General features: G+C 51.4%; 2 protein-coding genes and 1 pseudogene across 6 annotated transcripts; all 3 read left to right on the top strand.

Annotated features, from left to right (window-relative positions):
* Positions 1–909: 909 nt before the first annotated feature.
* Positions 910–5,277, top strand: IGFBP6 (insulin like growth factor binding protein 6). Its single transcript, XM_053557271.1, has 4 exons — positions 910–1,885; positions 3,727–3,866; positions 4,042–4,161; positions 4,937–5,277. Exons 1-4 carry the CDS (start codon positions 1,555–1,557, stop codon positions 5,057–5,059), a joined length of 714 nt encoding a protein of 237 aa, XP_053413246.1. The 5' UTR covers positions 910–1,554; the 3' UTR covers positions 5,060–5,277.
* A 1,078-nt stretch (positions 5,278–6,355) lies between these two features.
* Positions 6,356–20,716, top strand: SOAT2 (sterol O-acyltransferase 2). 5 transcript variants are annotated; one of them, XM_053557243.1, is made up of 17 exons: positions 6,356–6,538; positions 6,866–7,107; positions 7,378–7,417; positions 7,672–7,727; positions 8,201–8,337; positions 8,602–8,661; positions 8,980–9,087; positions 10,858–11,137; positions 11,551–11,620; positions 14,931–15,015; positions 15,473–15,518; positions 15,740–15,869; positions 16,837–16,934; positions 17,311–17,409; positions 19,286–19,421; positions 19,896–20,041; positions 20,250–20,716. In XM_053557243.1, exons 1-17 carry the CDS (start codon positions 6,463–6,465, stop codon positions 20,298–20,300), a joined length of 1,860 nt encoding a protein of 619 aa, XP_053413218.1. In that variant the 5' UTR covers positions 6,356–6,462; the 3' UTR covers positions 20,301–20,716. The 5 variants fall into 5 exon arrangements, with proteins under 5 accessions (XP_053413218.1, XP_053413222.1, XP_053413219.1 ...); XM_053557246.1 differs by lacking the exon at positions 6,356–6,538 and having other exon boundaries at positions 7,053–7,269; positions 15,424–15,589; XM_053557247.1 differs by lacking the exons at positions 6,866–7,107; positions 7,378–7,417.
* On the top strand, positions 20,414–24,569 carry LOC128561874 (prohibitin 1-like; annotated as a pseudogene).
* Positions 24,570–24,642: the final 73 nt, after the last annotated feature.

Genomic DNA, 24,642 nt, shown 5'->3' with positions numbered 1-24,642 from the left:
CCAACTTTCCACGGGCTTTTCTGTTTTATTCAGGAGCATCAAGCTGGAGTCTAGGAGAAAGACCCTACACAGTACCACATGCAAGGCAAAATAAATAGTGATAAGAATTTGGGGGACAGGAACCAAGCTCCTCATGCTATCTCAGAGGTTGGGGTCCAGGGTCAAAGAGCCTAAGTAGAGGGGAGCTGTCCCACAACCCACTGCATCAGTATCTCAGGGAAACACCACTCTCCCTAAATACAGGTCCTAGGGTCCCGGGCCTAGCCTGGGGGACCGTGCTGAGAGGGAGGTTCATTTTAGTTTGAATTTACCTAAAAGTTCAGGAAGCCCTTGCTGACATTCTTGCTTGGGGGCCCAGAATTTAAACTTAGTCACTGTCCAGAGCCCTTGTTTTAGGAAAGAATGAAATAGTCATGGTTGCATAACTCCGAGCTGGGCGGGTATGGGTTGTTGAAAGAAACAGTCCCTCTTCCTCCCTCCTGCAAGGGGTGCTGGGGAGTGGTGGGTGGGGAGCAGTTGAGGCAGACCCTCGGCACTAAAGCAGACAAGTGGGCAGACAGAAACAGCCAGGCCAGGGCACAGCACAGCATGATGAATGCAGAAAACCCAGGGGATGGCTGGGGGAGAAGAGGACAGATTCTGGGACAGCAGGGGGATGGAGAAGCGGATGACCCGAGGGACAGGGGTGGGTAGTGTGTGTATGGGAAGGGGAGGGGTTCTTTCTGGCCACTGTCCCCAAGACCATCCAGAATATATAAGTTCCACTAACTTTTGTTCCGCTCCCTAGTTTGAACTGGCTGATTCTCCCCTTTCCTGCTCCCAGGTGTCTGTTCAGGCATTCCCTCCCATCCTCTCCCCATTTCAGCCTCCGCTCCCAGTCGCTTCTATCATCCTACCCCAGCCCGGCTTCCCTCACAACCCTCTTCTCCACAGCTACGTCTCAGGGATACTTTCTCTTGCCCCTTTCCCAGTTTGGTCCTGCCCTACTTCTCTCTCCTGCAGTAGGTTCTCCCAGGACCCCATCATCCCCCATCTCCACCTTCTCTCCACACATTCGCCCCATCCCTCTCCGGACCCGCCACGCCTTCTAGAACTGCTTCCTCGTACGCCGCGTCTGCTCGCAGCCCGCGGGAGCCCTTGCATGCCCCTCATCTTCCTGGATCCACACGCGCACGCAGTGCACTTCGCTGCTGTGCTCCCCTTCTCTCACCCCTCCCCACCCTCCAGTCCCTCCAGCCAGCTGTACAGCTCCCAAATTCCGGGCTAGATTCCCAGGAACAAAGCAAGAAAAATCAGAGCAATTTGGGAAGTAAACAGAAACTGGGAAGGGAGGGGAGAGACAAGAGTGGGAAGGACCCAGGTGGTGGTGGGGGCTCTCCAGTCCCACCCAGTTCAGGGAATGCCCCTGCCTTCTCCTCCACCCCCCCCCTTCACCTGGCTCTTAAAGGGCCGGGCCCCAGACCGGCGGCTACTTAAGGCAGAGGGGCGTCGGCGGACAGCAGCTGCGCCGCAACTGCTCTGGAGGAGCGGACGGACGGGGCAAAAATCGTGACCATGACCCCCCACAGGCTGCTGCCGCCACTGCTGCTGCTAACTCTGCTGCTCGCTGCCCGCCCAGGAGGCGCTTTGGTGCGGTGCCCAGGCTGCGGGCAGGGGGTGCAGGCGGGCTGTCCAGGGGACTGCGTGGAGGAGGAGGATGGGGGGACGCCAGCGGAAGGCTGTGCAGAAGCAGAGGGCTGTGTCAGGAGAGAGGGCCAGCAGTGCGGGGTCTACACCCCTAACTGCGCCCCAGGACTGCAGTGTCTGCCGCCCAAGGACGACAAGGCGCCGTTGCGGGCACTGCTGCTGGGCCGCGGCAGCTGTGGCCGGGCCCGCGCGCCCGCGGGTGAGTCCGCGCCCGGCCCCTGCCCCTGCCCCGCCCACCGAGACCCGCACCAGCCCAGGCCCGGAGCCCTGCAAGCTGCGGGGTCCTGCGGCTGCTGCTTCCTATTCCCCGACCTGGGGGGAATACTGGAGGGTTGGGGAAGGGGCAAGCCCAGGAGCAGCTAGCAGGGTGAGGTGTGGCTAGAGAACGTGGGTATAAAACTGGAGGTGTCTGAGCTCCCCACCTTCTTTTTTGATCACTTATTTATTTTCCCGTGAGAGAGCAGGGAGGAATGGAGGGTTCGGGTCCATCCTATGTGGCCCTGCAGGCCCAGCTCCTTCAACACTAGACGCTGAAGCTGGGGGAAAGACCCAAATGTTATTCCTCACTTCCACTTGGATAAGGAGGAAAGGGAAACTCAGACTTCCAAGTTCGGCGCAGCTTGAGAAATGTTTCTTTCTATCCTCTTCAACATCAGGGTGGGAAGCGCCTGAACAGAAGGGGTCTAGGACAGAAGATGCTCCAAATCCGAGTTGCACCAGACTTGACTAGGGACAGAGGGCAGGCCCTGCGGGGCCCAGGGGCAGGGAGAAAGAGGTGGGGAAAGAGGGAATCTGCCAAGTCAGGATTGTGATTTAAACCTACTCAGAATCCTTCACCCACCTACCCTCCCTACCCAGGGAGGAGAATGGAAGCTGAGTCATCGGGTGGGTGGGGCAGAAGTGAATCAGCACTCAAAGGATAGGGGGAGTGAGATGAGGAAGGCAAAAAATGCCAAGTGCCCCTATCCCCCACATCTGAGCTCCCAATTTCTTCCATGGAAGGGATGGAAAATAAATTTGGTGTTACTTTGGAGTGCAGTCTTAGGGGTCCTTTAGAAGGAGTGGTCTGGGGGTGGGGGGAGAAGGTAGTGAGTGACTCATGGTCATGACTGGGTAATATATGGAGGGAATGTGGGACAGGGTCTGAGGAAGCTGGGGTTCGGTAAGGGAGAAGGATCACACTCAGGATTGCAAAGGAAATGGGGCATGGAGAGAGAGAGAGAGAGAACCCGCTTCAGGGGTTCTAATATCTAATTTTACAGTGGGGGCAAATTCCAAGCAGTACATGCTCCCCTCCCTGCCTTTTCCTAGCCTTGACTTATTTCCTCACCCCTTCCCAGTCCTGAGCTCTCTCCAGGCCCCCCCGAAACTTTCTTCAGAGCCAAGAACAACCTGAAGCCCCACATTCCTTGCACCTTTGCAACCTGCCCTCAGCCCATCTAGGTTAGGAGGAGTTGAATCCATGTGCTCCTGAGACCTTGGAGTTGAGATGGCCTGGGCCACAGGAGACCAGAGGGAGAGGTCCCTACTGCGGTGCCCCAAAAGTAACCACATCTCAGGCCTGGGAAGGGTGGGCTGAGTCACAGCAGGGTCACAGCGGGGACACGCATTCCGCTTAGGTCCCTGTTGACCCCGTCCTACATCCGTGGTTCTACGGCCCCATCTCCCTGGCTTGGTGCGCCCCCTTCTGTCCTCTGGTGCAACAGCCAGTTCTTTTCCTTAGAAGCCAAAAGCCTCACCATAACTAATAGTGCTTTGAATCTGTTCTTGGCTTTTGCTTTCCAAAATGCTTCTCCCTTATAAACCTTCTCCCTTATAAACCTCCCTTACTCTAGGGAATATTGTCAGGAAGAGCAATATAAGTATTTTTCAGGGAAAGAAATTAAGGCCCACATAAGGTAACAATGGAGCCAGATTCTAACTCTCCTCCCTTGTCTCACACTTCAGTGGGTAGTGGTGGGAAAGCTCCTCTCCTCCTACCCCTGGTCATTGCACCTGCCTAATATCTGACCCCTTCTCCCATTCTTCCTATGGTTGTAGAGGAGAAGCCTAAAGAGAGTAAACCCCAAGCAGGGACTGCTCACCCACAGGACACAACCCGCAGAGACCAACAGAGGAATCCGGGGACTTCTACCACTCCAGCACGGCCCAATTCTGAGAGTGTCCAAGACACCGAGATGGTGCGTTACAGCAGAAGGTCTGGGGAACCCTGGAGACTTCCACTGAGATTTTTCCCTTTGGCCTGGAGGAGTCTCTGATGCCAGCCCTGAGAGCCTGGCTAGGGGGACCCTGAGGGCTGTGCAGAGGGGTTGGGTTGGAGCAGTTTTGAGGAGCTGTCTACCCTGTCTCCCCCAGGGCCCATGCCGAAGACACCTGGAGTCAGTGCTGCAGCAACTCCAGACCGAGGTCTACCGAGGGGCTCACACTCTCTACGTGCCTAATTGTGACCATCAAGGCTTCTACCGGAAGCGGCAGGTGAGACTATGCCTCTTCTCCCCTTGCTCCAGCATGAGGTTCTTATCAGGGTTGGGGGGAGGGTTACAAAGTATGGTTAAATAAAGTGTCTAAGACACTTTAGAACCTACACCGACATAAAGAATAACCAACCTGGCTGGGCGCGGTGGCTCACGCCTGTAATCCTAGCACTCTGGGAGGTCGAGGCAGATGGATTGCCTGAGCCAGATCAAGACCTCATCTCTGAAAATAGCCGGGCATTGTAGCGGGCACCTGTAGTCCCAGCTACTTGGGAGGCTGAGGCAAGAGAATCACGTAAGCCCAAGAGTTTGAGGTTGCTGTGAACTATGACACCATGGTACTCTACCAAGGATGATAAAGTGAGACTCTGTCTCAAAAAAAGAATAACTAACCATCGTAGCGGACTTAAAGTACCTAAGGAACGGGCTAACTCAGAGGCTATCAGACTTGAGGCATGGGATCATCTGGAGGGCTCACCTGCAGTTTTCAATTCAAGTAGGTCTGGATGGAGCCTGAGAATTTGCATATCTAACAGGCTCCCTAGTGATGCTGGTGTTGTTAGTTTGGGAACAGCACTTTAAAACTATTGTTCTGGGCTAGCAGAATCCACACGATTTATTGGTTGAAGAGAGAGAACCCAGGAAAGGGAAGCCAGTGGGCCTCACTCCTTAGGAAAGGCTCATATGTTTCTGCGTCCTCAGACCTAACAGTCCCCTCCCATTCTCCTGTTGGAAGCCTTGGGCTTTGCCCCTGACCTGTGTGCCTCTCTTCCCAGTGCCGCTCCTCTCAGGGGCAGCGCCGAGGTCCCTGCTGGTGTGTGGATCGGATGGGCCAGCCCCTGGCAGGGTCTCCAGAAGGCGAAGGAAACTCCCCTTGCCCCACTGGGAGTAGCACCTGAAGCTGGTGGGTGAAAGGGGCTGCAGGGCCACTAGCAGGAGCATGGGGCTGTCATCCTGGGTTATTTGTTGAGTGATGACTAATGCAGGGGCTCTGAGCCCCATGATCCAGCCTCTGGCCCTGACCCCCTGCCCCCTCACCTATGGCCCTTACACATCCGGTTGGAGAGATTGTTGGTGTTGGCTTGGGATTTTAATAAAACTGTACTGGGGGTCTCTGGCTCATGTCTCTGTGTCTACTTCTCACAGTTCTGGAACCCCCAGCCCTATCTCTGCCCCTATTGCAACCACCCTCAGCATTCCTCCCTTCCCGTGGGCTACCTTCAGTCCCTGCTGCTGCACTTGGAACACAGGAGACAGCCACTGGCAGAAGTTCTGAGCCCTACAACCTCACCCAGCTACCCACCAGGAGTTGGGGGAGTAAAGCACTGAAATCATAGCCTCAATCTGTTATGACCTTGTTTCCAACAATGATCTCTGGACACAGGGGAGGGGAAGGATTAATAGTTAATTCCTAGCAGGAACCCAGCAAAGAGGAACTCTCAAAGAACTTACTCTTCCCTTACTTTCTTACTAAAAGGGAAAGGAAATTATTATTTATGTATGAGCTCAGCCTATGTCCTTGAAACTTATTATTGTACCTGGACTGCCTCATTTAGTGCTTAGCTTATGAGGCAGGGAATTTTTACCCCCAATTTTCATAGGTGGAAGCTGTGTCTTTAAAAGTTTGGGTCACTTCCATGAAATTACATAGCCAGTAAATAATCAAGGGAAGTTTGCTTCTGGTTCTTCAGTATGTACCAATACTTGGGAATCCTTAGGTGCTGAATAAGGTGCCACATGCTAACCCAAGTGGGTCAGGAAGACCTGACTTTCAGTGTCCCTGGCACCCAGCATTTCCTAAACAAACCAAACCACTGTGGGTATCACAGGTGCCAACACCATCAGAACATTACCGTACACGTGATCATACATCTGTAGTCTCAGGAAGCCGAGTGCACTGATGCCACATACATGGAGATGTCCTGACCCCTCCCTGAACTTCCCCCTGTTGCGGGAGAGATAGAAGGCCAGCTATGCTGGGTGGTAAGCCTCAGAAAAGCAAGGTTCCTGTCCCCATGCACAGTCACCATTCCTGTGGGAGGGACAGCACACTCAGAGTCTGGATGGTGACTGGGGCATTAGGGGATCTGTTCCTGTGACAGACAGCAGAGCAGAGTCTGTAGCTGTCCTCCTGATCAGATAACCTATCCCTGTGGGAGGCCCTCTACTCCTGAAAGGACTTTAGTCTTTGGACCTATCAGCTGAGCTGAGTCAGACAAGAGCTGAGCAGGGCACCACAGGTTGTGAAGGAAAGGAGAGAACACAGGCAAGGGCTACCTATTGCCAACTCAAGACCCACATCATGGAGCCCAGGGCAGGCTGTTTGCGGCGGAGAGATGGGCAGAGAGGGGAGCAGGAGGAGCGACCCTCTGGAGAAGGTGAGCCACCTTCTGGGAGTGCAGAAGGCTCAGGAAGAGGTGGGGAAAGATGCTTTTTTTAGAGACAAGAGTCTTGCTTTATCACCCTCGGTAGAGTGCTGTGGTGTCACAGCTCACAGCAACCTCCAGCTCTTGGGCTTAGGCGATTCTCTTGCCTCAGCCTCCTGAGTAGCTGGGACTACAGGCACCGCCACAATGCCCAGCTGTCTTTTGTTGCAGTTGGGCTGGGGCCAGGTTCATACCCACCACCCTCAGTGTGTGGGAGCAAAAGAAAGGGCTTCAGCCGATGGTCCAGGTTACCTCATTTCTTTTTTTCTTTTTTTGTAGAGACAGAGTCTCACTGTACCGCCCTTGGTAGAGTGCCGTGGCGTCACACAGCTCACAGCAACCTCAACTCCTGGGCTTACGCAATTCTCTTGCCTCAGCCTCCCGAGCAGCTGGGACTACAGGCGCCCGCCACAACGCCCGGCCATTTTTTTGTTGCAGTTTGGCCGGGGCTGGGTTTGAACCCGCCACCCTCGGCATATGGGGCCGGCGCCCTACTCACTGAGCCACAGGCACCGCCCCAGGTTACCTCATTTCTGATCCCTAGGCTCTAGGAGGTTTACAGGAGGACTTGGAGAGGGTTTCTAAGGTGCCAGAGCCCTATCCATTGAGCCACAGGTGCAGCCCAGAAAGATGCATTTTTGAAGGGAGCCTCCTACTGTCTATCCTTCCTGCCATTCTGGAAGGTAGAGGAAGGCAGACCTTGGCCTCTGCTCCAGGCCACCCAGTTGGGAGACGGAGTAGAAAGGGGCTATTGACAGCTGTGGCTTTCCTTTATCTTTCTGACCCTTTAGACCCCCTGGAGGGTGAATGAAGAAGCTTCCTGTTCCCTGGGTATGCATCTTCCAATCATGTCATCAGGCCCCTTGCTTGCCAATGGCCTCCACACTCTCCAAAAATAACTTCCTCTTCTAGTTGCCTACCCATGACACTAGATATGGACAGGATGGGATCAGGGCGGGGAGAAGGCTACTGAACATTCAAAGAGTGTGTCCTGGACAGAGGATGCTTCTGAGTCCACAAGGCAGCAGCACCCTAACCCATTGTCCTTGTCCCCCTTGTATATGTCCTTTGCTCCTTCCTCCTAGGAAATGCTGAGATGCGTGGAACCCCTGACTTGGTGCAATGGTCTCAACATATGGAGGTGAGGGACAGCAGAGGTCAAGATGGAGAGGTCTTGGGGTGGCAGGAAGCAGGGCTGAGGACTAACTTGGTGATAAAGATGATGTGTTCTTGAGTGAAAAGATCAGGTTAGAATTCAGGGTTGAGATGGAGGGGTCCTTAGGCCAGGGACTCAAAGTCAGTCAGTGAACAGAGTCTTCCTGTTTGTGGGAGTAGAGGTCAGGGGTAAAAGAGTGAGGATAAGCGGTGACAAGGCTGGAGTTCAGACCCGAGGAGTGGAAGCCTTGCTCCTGCTGTCATTTCTTGGTGCTCACAACTGCCCTGAGAAGCCAGAAGAGCAATTCTTGGGGAACCTCTGGCAGGAACCATGGCTTATTCATCTTTTTGTCCTTGGCACTGTGCCTGGCATAGAGAGAACCTCAGTAAATGGTGAAATGAAAGGATGGTTCAAGGGATGGAGGAACAGGCAGGTCCTGCCCTGGCTTTGTCCTGCAGGCTATGAAGACACAGTTGCTGGAACAAGCACAAGGACAGCTGACGGAGCTGCTGGATCGTGTCATGTGGGAGGCTGTACAATCCTACCCATCACAAGGCAGGCCTCTGCCCCCCACTTCCCTAGATTCTTTGAGCAGGTGAGTCTGAGGGGCTAGGGAGCTGGGGAATGGCTGTAACCAGCTCTTCTACAGCAAGGATCTTGTGACACAGACCACATCTTATGCACCCTTCGCCAACCCTGGTATGACTCTGACTTCAGCCTTCCCTCTTCTTCCCCATCATCTTGTCTTCCCAACACTGGTCTCCACCTTCTGACCCTTGCTCTGCCTGGCCCTGGCCCTGCCCTCTGCCCACTGCCTTCTTCCCTTGGGGCCTGACTCTGAGCAAATGTCTCAATTCAGGACACAGGAGCCATCCCTAGGGAAACGGAAAGTTTTCGTCATTCGCAAGTCCCTGCTTGAGTAAGTTGGGGATGAGGACAGGGTGTGGGAGCAAAAGAAAAGGCTTCAGCCGATGGTCCAGGTTACCTCATTTCTGATCCCTAGGCTTTAGGAGGTTTACAGAAGGACTTGGAGAGGGTTTCTAAGGTGCCTGTTCCCCCACGTGCTCTGGGCATGGTTGTGGAAGAAAGACTACCAGGAGGAAAAGTCTTAGCCACATCCCAGCTTTTAGCTGGGAGACCCAGATCACTAGCTCCCATGCCTTCATCTGTACAGAACTGAGCCAGTGCACATGGCTCTGAGGACTCTCCCACGCTGACATTGGGTCCCTGTCCCTAGTGAGCTGATGGAGGTACAGCACTTCTGCACCATCTACCACATGTTCATCGCCGGCCTGTGTATCTTCATCATCAGCACCCTGGCCATCAACTTCATCAATGAGGGCAGGTAGGCCCCCTCCCCCCGGGATAGGCACACTGATCGGATCAGACCCTCTGGGTCCCCAGTGTCCGACACTGCTTCCGACAATCTTCCTACCAAATGCACTCTCCAGTCTTTGATGGCCTTTGGTCCGTCCTCCCAGAGCCAGCCATTCTGGAGACACCATGTTCCCTTTCAAACATCACTCAGTGAGAACCGTGTCCTGAGACAGATGTACATGCACACACATGCTTGTCCACAGGTGGCCTTTACAAGTCAGTTCTATTCAATTCAAATGACCTGCATGGAGCACCTACTAAGTACCAGTCCTTAGGGCCAGAGAAGTGAACAGGGCAGACCCCATCACCATCAGGGAGATACTCCCCATCTCTCAGAGAAGACAGACACGCACATAAGTGCCTTGCTGGATAGTTTACCCCACAGAGCATCCCTATGACTCTGAAGATGAGCCTCAGAGGGCTGTATGCCCCAGGGGGTCTGTATTCTCATGCCCCCACCCCCACCCCCAGTCAGGCTTAGAAAGCAGGAAAAAAAAGAACAAGGATCTTCAGGTCCAGCAATGGTACTTCCTTTGGTAAAATTTTTATTGCCAATATTCCAAGTTTGATAAGGATAAGATCCCAATGAATATGATTTTTTTTTTTTTTTTTTGGAGACAGAGACTCACTCTGTCATTTGGGGTAGAGTGCCCCGGCATAATAGCTTATAGCAACCTCACATACTTGGGCTCAAGTAATCCTCTTGCCTGCCTCAGCCTCCCGCATAGCAGAGACTATAGGCACCCACCACAATGCCCAGCTATTTTTAGAGATGGGGTCTTTCTCTTGCTCAGGCTGGTCTCAAACTCCTGAGCTGAAGCAATCCACCCACCTCAGCCTCTCAGATGAGATGTGAGCCACTGCACCCAGCCAGGGAATACACTTTTTAAAATTTTATTTATTTAATTATTTATTTTGAGTCAGAGTCACACTATGTAGCCCTCAGTAGAGTCGTGGCATCACAGCTCACAGCAACTTCAAACTCTTGGGCTTAAGAGATTCTCTTGCCTCAGCCTGTCAAGTAGCTGGACTACAGGCCTCAGCCACAACGCCCGGCTATTTTTTGGTTGTTGTTGCAATTGTCATTGTTGCTTTAGCTGGCCTGGCCGGGTTTGAACCCACCTAGGCATACTAAATCTGAACAACCTGCACGGTGTGTTAGCTTGAGTCTACAACTATAGACACGACAAAGGGACAAAACTGGGGAAAATCCATCTCTATGCCTCTTATCCTAATACTTGTGGTGTGCAGACTACTGAGCCCTCCTGCAACACCAGGACATTCACAGAGGACTGGCTCTAAAGATCTTGTAGAGTCAGACCCATTCCACCACTGTCTTCTCAGGCAGCACCTGCTCCAGAGGCCCGGGTACACACAGGGTCTTACCTGCAGGGATGGGGAACACACAATCTGATTGTCTTCCAGGAGTTCTAACTGAAGAACACGGGGACAAGGTCGTACTACAGTACACTTTTTTTTTTTTCTGGCCAGGGCCGGGTTTGAACCTGCCACCTCTGGTATATGGGACCTGCGCCCTACTCCTTTGAGCCACAGGCGCCGCCCTTTTTTTTTTTTTTTGAGACAGAGTTTCACTTTGCCGCTCTCGGTAGAGTGCCAACTCCTGGATTTAGGCAATTCTCTTCCCTCAGCCTCCCAAGTAGCTGAGACTTACAGGCGCCCACCATAACGCGCGGCTATACAGTACACTTTTGCCTGCTTTGTCTCTCTCCACTTAAAGGCTGGGGCCGGAGTTTGACCTACTCATCTTCAGCTTTGGACAGCTGCCCCTGGTGCTGGCGACGTGGGTCCCCATGTTCCTGTCTACCCTGCTGGCGCCCTACCAGGCTCTGCGGCTGTGGGCGAGGCCGGGGTCCGGGGGCGCTGCCTGGACGCTGGGGCCCGGCCTGGGCTGCACGCTGCTGGCCGCCCAAGCCGCGGTGCTCTGCGTCCTGCCGCTTCACGTGGCGGTGGAGAACCAGCTCCCGCCCGCCTCGCGCAGCGTTCTGGTCTGTGAGCAGGTGAGGGGTAAGCGCCGCTGCGGGCGGGAGGGAATGGGCCCAGCCATCTCTGCAGGGGGCGACCCTGAAAGAGGGGCGTGCCCGAGCCAGCCTTTCGTGGAGAGTCTCCTGGAAGCTAGTTACCAGCGGCAAAGTCGTCTAGGAGGGACCTGGGGGAACCCGAAGCCTCTAAGGAACACTAAAGGCAAGGGGCGCCACTACTCCGCCCTGGCCTCTCCTGTCTCCCCTGGCCCCTTCATCCCAGCAGCCGTCTGTGTTAGGATATAAGGCATCCGACAAAAGAAAAGGTCTGGGCTCCTACCACAGAGATTTCACACTCTGCCTGTCTCTCTCTGGTAAATGAGAGGGCCGGGAGATTAAGTGATTTGCCCAAGGCCACACAGCAACTTGGTGTCCCTTCCGCTCTGCCTCAGGTCAGGCTCCTGATGAAGAGCTACTCCTTCTTGAGAGAGGCTGTGCCTGGGACCCTTCGTGCCAGAAGAGGTGAGACAGGCAGCTGGCCCTGTTGTCACTCAGTCCTCTGGACTGGATGAATGAAGCCCTGCCTTCTCCCACATCTTGCCCCCAGGCTACACTCTGGCCTCCACCTGGGCTCTGTGGGCCTTAGTCATTAGGCAGTCTCAGGTCCCACCTTTGAAAGATGGCTCTTAGTTACCCAGGACTTCTGGCCTTTTCCTCTTTCCAGGCCCAGTGTGAAAGGATCCAGGGTACATGAACCTTACTAAAGCATACCTCAGAGATATCATGGGTTTGGTTTTAGACCCCTGCAGTAAAGCAAATCATGAATTTTGGGGGGTCCTCTGTGCATACATGGGTCACTGTGAAAGTTTTGACAGACTGCGCAATGGTCCATTATTTCACTTTCAAGAAACACAGTCAACAGTCCTTTCTGATTCACCCATGTAAGTTTCAACTTGCTCTACTTATCAGTGTTGCTGGGTGGACTTCATTTGATTTTTGTGTGTCTCAAAACTTTCATAATGATCATGTACAAGAGTTATGTTTACACTATACAGTAGTCTATGAAGTGCAGTAGCTTATGTCCAAAAACACAATGTATAAACTTTTTTTTTTCTTTTTTCTGTAGAGACAGAGTTTCACTTTTATTGCCCGGTAGAGTGCCGTGGCGTCACACAGCTCACAGACAGAGTCTCACTTTGTTGCCCTTGGTAGAATGCTGTGGCATCATAGCTCACAGCAACCTCAAACTCTTGGGCTCAAGCAATTCTTTTGCCTCAGCCTCCCGAATAGCTGGGACTACAGGCACCTACCACAATGCCCAGCTATTTTTAGAGACGAGGTCTCACTCTGCCTCAAGCTGGTCTTGAACCTGTGAGCTCAGGCAATCCACACCTCTGCCTCCCAGAGTGCTGACAATTATCTGAGCCTTCAGCAAGTCATCATTATTTGCTGGTGGAGGGTCTTGCCTTGATGTCGATGGCTGCTGACTGGTCAGAGTGGCAGTTGTTGGAGTTTGGGGTGGCTGTGGTAATTTCTCAAAGACAACCATGAAGTTTGCCACATCGAGTGACTCTTCCTTTCATGAACGATTTCTCTGTAACATGTGATGCTGTATGAAGGCATTTTATGCACAGTAGAACTTCCTTCAAAATTGGAGTCAGTCTCTCAAACCCTGCCATTGCTTTATCAACTATGTTTATATAATATGCTAAATCTTTTGATGTCATTTCAACAGTGTTCACAACATCTTCCTAAGGAACGGATTACATCTCAAGAAATCACTTTCTTTGGCTGGGCATGGTTGCTCTCGCCTATAATCCTAGCACTCTGGGAGGCCAAGATGAGAGGATTCCTTGAACTAAAGAGTTCAAGACCAGCCTAAGCAAGAGTGAGACCCCATCTCCACTAAAAATAGAAATATTAGCAGAGTGGTGGGAGCCTATAGTTCCAGTTACTCAGGAAGATGAGGCAGGATCTCTTGAACCCAGGAGTTTTGGGTTGCTGTGAACTAGGTTGAGGCTATGGCATTTTAACCTGGGCAACTAAGTGAGACTGTATCAGGAAGAAAGAGAGAAAGAGAGGGAGGGAGACGTTCTTTGCCTATTCATAACAAACAGCTCCTCATCCATTAAAGTTATATCACGAGGCTGCACCAGTGAGTGAGACTCTGTATCAAGGAGGAAGGAAGGAAGGGAGGGAAGAAGGGAGGGAGGGAAAGAAAGGAAGCAAGGAAGGAAGGAAAGTTTCTTTGCTCATTCGTAGCAAACAGCTCCTCATCCATTAAAGGTATATCGTGAGGTCGCACCAGTTCAGTCACTTCTTCAGATTCCACTTCTAATTCCAATTCTCTTGCTATTTCTACTACTTCTGCAGTTATTTTCTTCATTGGTCTTCAACCCCTCAAAGTCATCAACTTTTTCCCAACCCTTGTTAATGTTGACATTTTGACTTTCTCCCATGAATTACCGATGTTCTTAATGGAATCTAGAATGAGACATTCCTTCCAAAAGGTTTTCAATTGACTTTGCCCAGATCCATCATAGTAATTACTATCTATGCAGCGGGGTTGCCACAGACCTTCAATTTATAAAAAAGCAATATTTGTGAAGCGCAATAAAAGCAAAAAGCCATAAAATGAGAGATGCCAAGTTCAGGCCCAGTGGCTCACGCCTATAATCCTAGCACTCTGGGAGGCAGAGGTGGGTGGATTGCCTAAGATCAGGAGTTCAAGTCCAGCCTGAGCCAGAGCGAGACCCCATCTCTAAAAAATAGCTGGATGTTGTGGCTGGTGCCTGTAGTCCCAGCTACTCAGGAGGCTGAGGCAAGAGGATCACTTGAGCCCAAGAGTTTGAGGTTGCCATGAGCTATGATGCCAGGCAAAAGTGAGACTCTGTCTCAAAAAAAAAAAAAAAAAAGAATAGAGAGACAGATGCTTATATTAGGAAGTCAGGATAGAAGGGGAAGGAGAATGGGTCGTGGAACTTGTGGGTGCCAAATTAGGCTTTGGCCAAGGGCCAGCACGGTGGCTCATGCCTGTAATCCTAGCACTCTGGGAGGCTGAGGCGGGCAGATCGCCTGAGCTCACCAGTTGGAGATCAACCTGAGCTAGAGTGAGATCTCATCTCTAAAAAAAAAAAAAGGGGGCAGCGCCTGTGGCTCAGTGGGTAAGTGCCAGCCCCATATACCGAAGGTGGCGGGTTCAAACCCAGCCCCAGCCAAACTTGCGACAAAAAATAGCCGGGCGTTGTGATGGGCACCTGTAGTCCCAGCTACTCAGGAGGCTGAGGCAAGAGAATCACCTAAGCCCAGGAGTTGGAGGTTGCTGTGAGCTGTGTGACGCCACAGTACTCTACCAAGAGCGATAAAGTAAAACTGTCCTTAAAAAAAGAAGAAGAAAGAAAAAAAAAATAGCCAGGCACTGTGGCGGGTGCCTGTAGTTCCAGCTACTTGGGAGGCTGAGGCAAGAGAATAGCTTGAGCCCAGGAGTCTGAGGTTACTGTGAGCAATGACACCATAGCACTCTATCAGGGGCAACAAAATGAGACTCTGTCTAAAAAAAAAAAAAGGCTCTGGCTACCATGGTCCTGCACTAGAAAATGGGGTGTCTGGAATGGAAGCAAAGAGAGATATTAAAGAGCAGGTTCATTGCTAGCCCACTTACCTCTCACAGCCCACATGCAGATCCTAAATCTGGCTCCTCCCCTGCCCCTACCTCTGTCCTATCCATCTTTCCCTGCGCCAGTCCCACCACCCTTCCCCAGCAGCCTACTCACCTCTGCCCTCTGCCCTCTACCCCTCTTGCTCCCTAATCCATCTGCTTATTCCTCTCCAGGTGAGGAGGTGGGGGCCCCCAGTTTCTCCAGCTACCTCTACTTCCTCTTCTGCCCCACACTCATCTATAAGAACACTTACCCCAGGTGAGACCCTGCACATCTTCCCCAGGGCCCAAGCCACTCAGGACCTTGCCCTTCTGCTTTCCCCTCCCTGTGGGCCTTAGTCTCACCTTGGGCACTGGCCACACTCTCAGGAAACATCCCATAATAGAGATGGGAAATAAGTGGCAGCCTGTGATGACACTAGGGTGACCAACTATCCTGGTTTACCCAAGACCATCCCAATTTTAGTACTGAAAATCCTACATATGCCAGGAAACTTTGCATGGTTGGTCACCTGAGTTGGCACCCAAGCTAAAAATCCATTTGTCATCTTCGTTATGGAAAGTCCAAAGTGCCCCAGACCCTACCTCCCCAGATGGTCTTCCCAGGCCTGAGGGATTGAGGGAGCTGCATAGAGAGGGCCCCAGAACCTGTGTCCTGCCTGAGCAGGGAAAAGCATAAAAGGATGAGAAACACATTGTCTCCATTGCTGCTGCAGGACACCCAACATCAGGTGGAATTATGTGGCCAAGAACTTTGCCCAGGTCAGAAGATGGGACAGAAGGATGGATCACCTGCTACTTATGGTGGCAGAGGAGACATTGCTGGGAGTAAGGTGGGGGAGGCCTAGGGAGGCGGTGCAGGCCTGAGGAGGAGGTGGTAGGGTGGTGCTAAAGACAGAGGAGGCAGCTGCTGGGCCAGAGGTCCAATTCCACAGCAGCTGCCTGTGCCCTCTCCCAAAATGTGTGCCCCACACCCTCCCCAGTTCCTGGGCTGTGTGCTCTACATCACCTTCATCCTGGGCCACCACTGTATTCCTATCTTTGCCAACATGGGCCGAGAGCCCTTCAGCACCCGTGCCCTGCTGTTCTCCATCCTGCATACCACGTTGCCAGGTAAGCCCACTAAGGCGGGCTAGGGAAGGCTTGTGTTCACCTTCCAGCAGCTTCGACACCTTCCCCCTCTGAAGCTCCCCGAGTACCTGCCACCCTCCTGTCAACGCTCATGGCTATGATCTCAGCTCAGATTATTAGACACTTCTCCTCCACAACAGTCTCCTCACCTATCTCCCTGGCACCCAAATCTTTCCCCTCCCATCTACTCCTGACACTGCCACCCAGGTGAATTTCCCTACGACCAATTAATCATGCTGTACCCTGCTTCAAAATTTCCAGTGATTCCCTAGTGCCCACACTCCTAGACAAGATTTAAACCTTTGGTCCTAGCCCTGAAAGGCACCTACTTCCATGCCTCCCGGGCTTTGCTCATACTGGCCCCTCAGCTTAGAATGCCTTTTCTCCATTTTCCAGCCTCCTATTTGGAGGCCCAAAGCTGAGCTGCCCCCTCCTCTGGGAAGCTTTCCATTTTTTTTTTTTTTTTTGTGGTTTTTGGCCGAGGCTGGGTTTGAACCCGCCACCTCCGGCATATGGGACCGGCGCCCTAATCCGTTGAGCCACAGGCGCCGCCCAAGAAGCTTTCCATTTTTAGCCATCAATTACCATGACCCATCCCTTGCCCTGCACTCCCAAGCACACTGATAGCCACCGTGCCTAGGTCCCATTACATTTGGCCTTGGTACTCGGTTGGACATGTCTCTCTGTCTCTGTGTGCGTTTCCCTCTCTTCGAACACTGTGAACTCCTGGTGGCTAGGGGTTCTGAGATTTATTTTTATATTTCCAATGTCTGCCATGGAGTAGATGCCGAGTAAATGTATATGAGAAAGAGATGATTAATGAATGCATGAATTTGTGAATGATTGGTAAGAGTTGGGACCCTGGCTGCTGAGCCTAGGTTCCTCAGAACCCAGATCAGGGCTCCTGGAGGGGCTGTCTGACCTGCAGCCCCTGACCCTCATCCACCAGGCATCTTCATTCTGCTACTCATCTTCTTTGCCATCTTACATTGCTGGTTCAATGCCTTTGCAGAGATGCTACGATTTGGAGATCGGATGTTCTATCGGGTGAGACCTGGACCTGGGCCAGTTGGAAGCCAGAGGCAGGGAGGTTTAGGGAAGGATCTAGGTAATGGTAGCCTTGTTGGCTGTTAACTGGGCTGAGTTGTTGAGCTCCCACAATGGAAAATACAGTCCTCTAGGTGTGGCTACAGCCAGGGCTAACTGTTTTTGCATGCGCGGTACTATAGACTCTTCTCCTGAGAGGGGAAGTAGGAGGGAGAACAGGGACCTAGTCCTGAAGAGAGAGCTGAGAAAGTGCCTAATGTCTCTTTCTGCCCTTCTGGGACACTGGGATAGGGTGCAGGTGGAGGCAACAGTGGGGAGCAGCTGAAGCCTGGGATACTCACCTTCTTTCCCCAACCCTGGCCCCACTTCTTTCCAGGACTGGTGGAACTCAACCTCTTTCTCCAACTATTACCGCACTTGGAACGTGGTGGTCCATGACTGGCTGTACAGCTATGTGTATCAGGATGGGCTGTGGGTATGCGCTCTGCACAGCCCGGGGGTGTCCTGCGATGGGGACGATATGTTTCTCATCCTTTTATGCTGTTCCCCGCTTAGGCTGGGAACAGGTTCTGGGCCCCTCTCTCCGCAGCTCCCTCAATCCCTCAGGCCTGGGAAGACCATCTTGGGAAGTGGGGTCTGGGGCACTTTGGACTTGCCATTACAGAGATGGCAAATGGATTTTTTTTAAATTGAGACAGAGTTTCACTTTGTCACCCTCGGTAGAGTGCCCTGGCTTCACAGCTTACAGCAACCTCAAACATTTGGGCTTAAGTGATTTTCTTGCCTCAGCCCCCCAAGTAACTGGGACTACAGGTGACCTCCACAACTCCTGGCTTTTTTGTTTGTTTTGTTTTAGAGACAAGGTCTCACTCTGGCTCAGGCTGGTCTCGAACCTGTGAGAGGCAATCCACCTACCTCAGCCTCCCAGAGTGCTAGCATTACAGGCATGAGCTACCACGCCCGACAGCAAATGGATTTTTAGCTTGGGTGTCAACTCAGGTGACCCCTTCAGTGCCTCCACAGATAATGGAAGTTCTCCTGAATATCATCTCCTTCCCACCCTCTGACACCCATCTTTTCTAGACCTAAGGGCCTTTTTTTTTTTTTTTTTTTTGAGACAGAGCCTTAAGCTGTTGCCCTGGGTAGAGTGCCCTGTGGCATCACCACTCACAGCAACCTCCAATTCCTGGGTTTAAGTGATTCTCTTGCCTCAGCCTCCCAAGTAGCTGGGACCACAGGCGCCCACCACAATGCCCGGCTATTTTTTGGTTGCAGCCATCATTGTTGTTTTGGCGGGCCTGAGCTGGATTGGAACCCGCCAGCTCAGGTGTATGTGGCTGGCGCCTTAGCCGTTTGAGCCACAGGCGCCAAACCATTTTTTTTTTTTTTTGAGACAGAGTCTGACTTTGTTACCCTTGGTAGAGTGCTATGGCATCATAGCTCACAGCAACCTCCAACTCTTGGGCTCATGTGATTCTCTTGCCTCAGCCTCTCAAGTAGCTGAGGCTACAGGTGACCACCCCAATACCCAGCTATTTTTAGAAATAAGGTCTCACTCTGGCTTAGGCTGGTCTTGAACCTGTGAGCTCAGGCAATCTACCAGCCTCTGTCTCCCACAGTGCTAGGATTATAGGCTTGAGCCACTGTGCCCGGCCCTAAGGGCTCTTTTGATTTCATCTGTCTTCATTCCACCCAAACTCAAGGATTGGAAGTCTTTCTCTTTTTTCTTTTTGTAGAGACAGAGGCTCACTTCATTGCCTTTGGTAGAGTGCCATGGCGTCACAACTCACAGCAACCTCCAGCTCTTGGGCTTACTCAATTCTCTTGCCTCAGCTTCCCAAGTAGCTGGGACCACAGGCGCCCACCACAACGCCCGGCTATTTTTTGTTGCAGTTTGGCCGGGGCCAGGTTTGAACCTGCCACCCTCGGTATATGGGGCCGGCGCCCTATCCACTGAGCCACAGGCACCGCCCAAGGATGGGAAATCTTTCTTACAATCTGATTTTCTTCCTTCTCTATCCTTAATTCCACCCCCTCCACAAGGAATGTCTCCCTCCTTTAGCCTTCTTAGGAACATGCATATAGCAATTTTCAGTCACCAAGTTCTTTCATACACATTAATCAGCACCTTCTCAGTAACCCTGGGAAGTATTACTATGTCTTTATTTTTAAATTGCAGCTAAGCCCCACTGGGCTAATAAAATGCTCTTTGATAAGACCAACGCCAGCCCTTCGGACCCATATCCCATATTCTTCCCATTGCACCACACTCTCTTCTGGCTTCCTTAATGAATGAGCTCTGTGTGGAGCTCATGGAGGCTCACTTCCCACTCCTCCCCTCACCCTGCCAGCTCCTTGGTGGCCGGGGCCGAAGGGTAGCCATCCTGGGCGTGTTCCTAGTCTCCGCAGTGGTCCATGAGTACGTCTTGTGCTTTGCCCTGGGGTTCTTCTACCCTGTCATGCTGATACTCTTCCTTGTCTTTGGAGGTGAGTTTGTCTCTGTGCCACTAGACGGGCAGGCATCCAGAGAGAAGAAGGCTGGGTCCCACTCCTGGAGCTCCTTGGCTAATGGGGGGAGGGTACACACCTAGGGCTCAAGAGGAGCCTGCTGGGCCTGAGAGGTGGGGGAGGGAGGGAGGCAGCAAATGGGTATCCTGGGGGTGTGGGAGGAGGTTTCTAGTTGAAGAGCTCTGTGAGAACACCCATAGAAGAAGCCAAAGGGGTGAAAATACGAGGTTGGGAGGTTCAGTATGAAATTCAAGATAGTGAAGCTCAAACTGAGGAATCCTGGTTTTACAAGAGGCACTTGAGACCTTCATGGGTTTCTGCAGCTGGGTTCAAAATCTTCCCCAATGGAGCCTTCCTATTCCATCTCTTCCCAGTGCCCTGGGATGGGAGAGAAGCTAGGGAAAGAAGGCACAAGTATCTGCAGCTGGGGTAACAGCCTTTCATCTGTGCCAGGGCTGCTGAACTTCACCATGCATGACCGGCACAAAGGCCCGGCCTGGAATGTGCTGATGTGGACCCTGCTTTCTCTGGGCCTGGGCATCCTGATCAGCTTTTACTGCCTGGAGTGGTATACACGACGGCACTGCCCCTTGCCGCAGGTAAGGGGTCACAATCTTTGCTTGCCCAACTCCTCATCTGAAAGGACACCCCCCCTTTCCCAACAGCCAGCCCCCTCCATTTCCCCAACTCAACAGCCATGGTCAGGGATCAGGGCCTGGCTTAGGGGTGATGGTCTCCTATGTTCTAGATGCACAGGGTGGGCCACCAAGAGTGACTTTATTCATAATTTGCCCTTCTTTGGTTCAGACAACCTTCTGGGGACTGGTGACACCTCGGTCTTGGTCCTGCCACCCATAGAGGTCAAGGCACCCTCACTGCACAGATCACACCAAGTTCTTCTCTGCCTGTAAAGCCCTGGACCAGGGCTCCTGTCTGCATTCTCAAATAGGGCTCTCAGTCAAGGGGCCTGCATGCCAGACTCTACCTGGGAACTGCAGGGACTGAGGTCTGTGGATCTGTAGGTAGCTGAACACAGACTCAGCATGAAAGAACTCAGCATGAGACTTAAGTCCCATCAGAGACTTAAGTCTCATGCTGGTGTCATGGGCACATGACACCCTCCCACCCCACAACCTGGGGGGAGACTTGAGGGACCTTACAGATTTGGTGAATGTGGGGGGACCCAGGGGAAGTGGAGCCACCAAGATTTGAGAAGTATTTTGTTCTTGACTTTGTACTCCTTACAATACAAAAATAAACTTTGTCTCCCTTTTTTTCATTTGTTTATTCATTCATTCATTTGCTGAAGCTCCACTTTGTAACAGGTACTGCTGGGGGAGGGGTGAAAATCTTGAGTAACACCCTGTCTTACCTTCTCTTCACAAGCTCCCCTACCTGACCCTCCCCCCTCTTCCATCCCTCTTTCTTCTCCAGCTCACATATCCACGCCCTTTTAACCCTCCTGCTGCTGACAACCTCTAGCACACATTTTGAGGGTACACTTAGCAGGCCCCCTTTCCTTTAGCAGACCCAAAGAGGAACCTGAGATAGATCTTTTACTTTTGTGAACTGCAGTACCCACAGCTATAAAGGGACATTGGCCAGACGCTATGGCTCACACCATAATTCCAGCACTTTGGGAGGCTGAGGTGGGAGGATCACTTGAGCCCAAGAGTTGGAGGTTCTAGTCTAGTGCGGTGGCTCACTCCTATAATCCTAGCACTCTGGGAGGCTGAAGCCCGTGGATCTCCAGATCAACCTGAGCAAAGTGAGATTCCATCTCTACTAAAAATAGAAAAACTAGGGGGAATTCATGTGGAGGTCAGAGTAGAAGCAGGTGTGAGTGGGTCCAACAAAAGGAAACACGGCTGCCAAAGTGTTTGAGTCCATCGACAAGTTCGGCCTGGCCTTAGCTGTTGCATGAGGCGTGGTGAACTCTGCTTTGTATAATGTGGATGCTGGACACAGAGCTGTCATCTTTGACCCATTCCGTGGAGTGCAGGACATTGTGGGGAAGGGACTCACTTTCTCATCCCATGGGTACAGAAACAAATTATCTTTGACTGCTGCTCTCGACCATGTAACATGCCAGTCATCACTGGTAGCAAAGATTGACAGAATGTCAACATCATGCTGCGCATCCTCTTCCGGCCTGTGGCGAGCCAGCTTCCTGGAATCTTCACCAGCATTGGAGAGGACTAGGATGAGCGTTGCTGCCATCTATTACCACAGAGATCCTCAAGTCCGTGGTGGCTCGCTTTGATGCTGGAGAGCTAATCACCCAGAGAACTCACCTCCAGGCAGGTGAGCGATGACCTTTCGGAGCGAGCAGCAACCTTTGGGCTCATCCTGGATGATGTTTCCTTGACGCATCTGACCTTCGGGAAGGAGTTCACAGAAGCGGTGGAAGCCTAACAGGTGGCTCAGCAGGAAGCAGAGAGGGCCAGATTTGTGGTGGAAAAGGCTAAGCAGCAGAAAAAGGCAGCCATCATCTCTGCCAAGGACGACTCCAAGGCAGCAGAGCTGATTCCCAACTCACTGGCCACGGCGGGTGATGGCCTGATCGAGCTCTGCAAGCTGGAGGCTGCAGAGGACATTGCATTCCAGCTGTGGCGCTCTCGGAACATCACCTACCTGCCAGCGGGGCAGTCTGTGCTCCTCCAGCTGCCCCATTGAGGGCCTGCCCTGCCTGTACTCCTTAGGCCTATTGGGCCACAGCCCTGATGATGATGAACACCACCTCCCTTCTGCCCCCACCCAGAAATCACTGTGAAATCTTATGATTGGCTTAAAGTGAAGGAAATAAAAGTAACATCACTTCAGAAAAAAATAAATAAATAAAAATAATAAATAAAAATAGAAAAATTAGCCGTGGCAAATGCCTGTAGTCCTAGCTACTCAGGAGGCAGAGGCGCGAGGATCACTTGAGCCCAAGAGTTTGAGGTTACGGTGAGGTAGGATACCACAGCACTGAACCCAGGGTGACAGCATGAGACTGCCTCAAAAGAAAAAAGAAGCACAGCGCCTGTGGCTCAGTGAGTAGGGCGCCGGTCCCATATACCGAGGGTGGCAGGTTTGAACCGGCCCTGGCCAAAGTGCAACAAAAAATAGCCGGGCGTTGTGGAGGGCACCTATAGTCCCAGCTACTCGGGAGGTTGAGGCAAGAGAATTGTCTAAGCCCAAGAGCTGGAGGTTGCTGTGAGCTGTGATGCCATGACATTCCATGGAGGGTGACAAACTGAGACTCTGTTCCTAAAAAAATAAAAAATAAGTGTTTGAGGTTGCAGTGGGCTATGATAATGCTACTGCACTCTAGCATGGTAGCCCCAGGTGACAGAGTGAGACTCCGCTCCCCTGCCACCAAAAATAATAATAATAATAATAAAACAGTTAGAAATGTTCCAACTGTAGGCACAGAAGGTCAAAATATTCAAAGCTATTCCAGGAACTAGACAGTGCCTCTGCTATCTATACAGATCCCCCACCAAACCTGGTTCTGGGAAGATGCCAGGATAAGAAAAAGGGGGAATATCAGCCTTTTTGAAAATAAAGACTCAAAAATCAGGGTATCTCAGAGAGATGGGAAACATCCTTTTTTTTTTACATTTCAACAGTATATATAAGATGTCTTCTCATGTTAATAACTTAGATCTATAGAATGGCATTACATTGCATAACTATAACTATGTATTTCAATTGTTTTCAATATTTTGCCTTTTTTTTTTTTTATCCGGGCTAGAGTGCAGTGGCATGGTCATAGCTTATAGCAACCTAAAACTCCTGGGCTCAAGCGATTCTCCTACCTCAGCCTCCTCAGTGCCTGGGACTACAGGTGTGCACCACATGCCCCTGACTAATATATATTTTTTCTATTTCTAGTAGAGGTGGGGGTCTCACTTTTGCTGGCTGATCTCTAACTCCTGAGATCAAGCAATCCTCCCACCTCAGCCTCCAAAAGTGCTAAGATTAGAGGTGTGAGCCTCCATGCCCAGCCTGTGTACTATTATCTCTTTCCATCATTTTCAGTGTGTGCCAGCAGTGAAGACAGCAAGTGGCAATGAAATTGCAAAAGGCATTTTCCACAGCTTGTTAAGAATTGAATATTTTTTCTTGCAAGAAGTGGCCCAAAGCCTGGAAGAAGTGGTAGTCAGTTGGTGCAAGCTCTGGTGAATACCATGAATGACAGCGTTTTCAAGCCCAGCTTCTGCAGTTTAAGCAGCTTTGTTTGTGAAAAAGTGTTGTTTTGCAAGAGGATTGATTGGCCTGTTTGTATTGACCAATCTCAGCTGCAGTAGACATCCTCTGTAATCGATTGACCAGGTTCCATGAAGCTGCAGTAGATAATACCAGCACTGGACCACCAAACAGATAACATCAGCTTCTTTTGATGAAAATTTGTTTTGGGACTTTGTTTCAGCACTTCATCTTTATCTAACCATTGTGCCAAATGCTTGTGATTGTCCAAAAGAATCCGTTTTTCATCATATGTAACAATATGGTATAGAAAGGTTGGCCTTTATGTTGTGCCAGAAAAGAAAGCCAAGCTTCAAGACGATTTCTCTTCTGATGTTCATTTAGTTCATGTAGAACCCATCTATCCAACTTCTTTTCCTTGCTGATTTGTTTCAAATGGTCCAATATTGTTGGAATAATAACATCAAACCTTGCTAATTCATGCATACGTTGAGATATATTTGCTTCCACTACAGCTTTCAGCTCATCATTATCCACCTTGGTCTCAGGTTGCCCACATGGTTCATTTTCTTCTTCTAATTTTTTTTTTTTTTTGCAATTTTTTGGCTGGGGCCGGGTTTGAACCCACCACCTCTGGTATAGGGGGCCGGCGCCCTACTCCTTGAGCCACAGGCGCCGCCCTTGGCTCATTTTCAACAATAAAAATCACCAGAATGGAACTTCTCAGACCATCAGTGTACTGTGCTTTCGTGAGTCACATTCCTTATTTTTTTTTTTTTTTGTGGTAGAGACAGAGTCTCACTTTATCGCCCTCAGTAGAGTGCCCTGACATCACACAGCTCACAGCAACCTCCAACTCTTGGGCTTAGGCAATTCTCTTGCCTCAGACTCCCGAGTAGCTGGGACTACAGGCTCCCGCCACAACGCCCAGCTATTTTTTTGTTGCAGTTTGGCTTGGCCAGATCCGAACCTGCCATCCTCAGTATATGGGGCCGGCGCCCTACCC

The sequence above is a fragment of the Nycticebus coucang genome, chromosome 12 (genome assembly GCF_027406575.1).
Source record: "Nycticebus coucang isolate mNycCou1 chromosome 12, mNycCou1.pri, whole genome shotgun sequence".
Lineage (NCBI taxonomy): Eukaryota > Metazoa > Chordata > Mammalia > Primates > Lorisidae > Nycticebus > Nycticebus coucang.
This window is presented reverse-complemented; position numbering and strand designations above follow the sequence as displayed.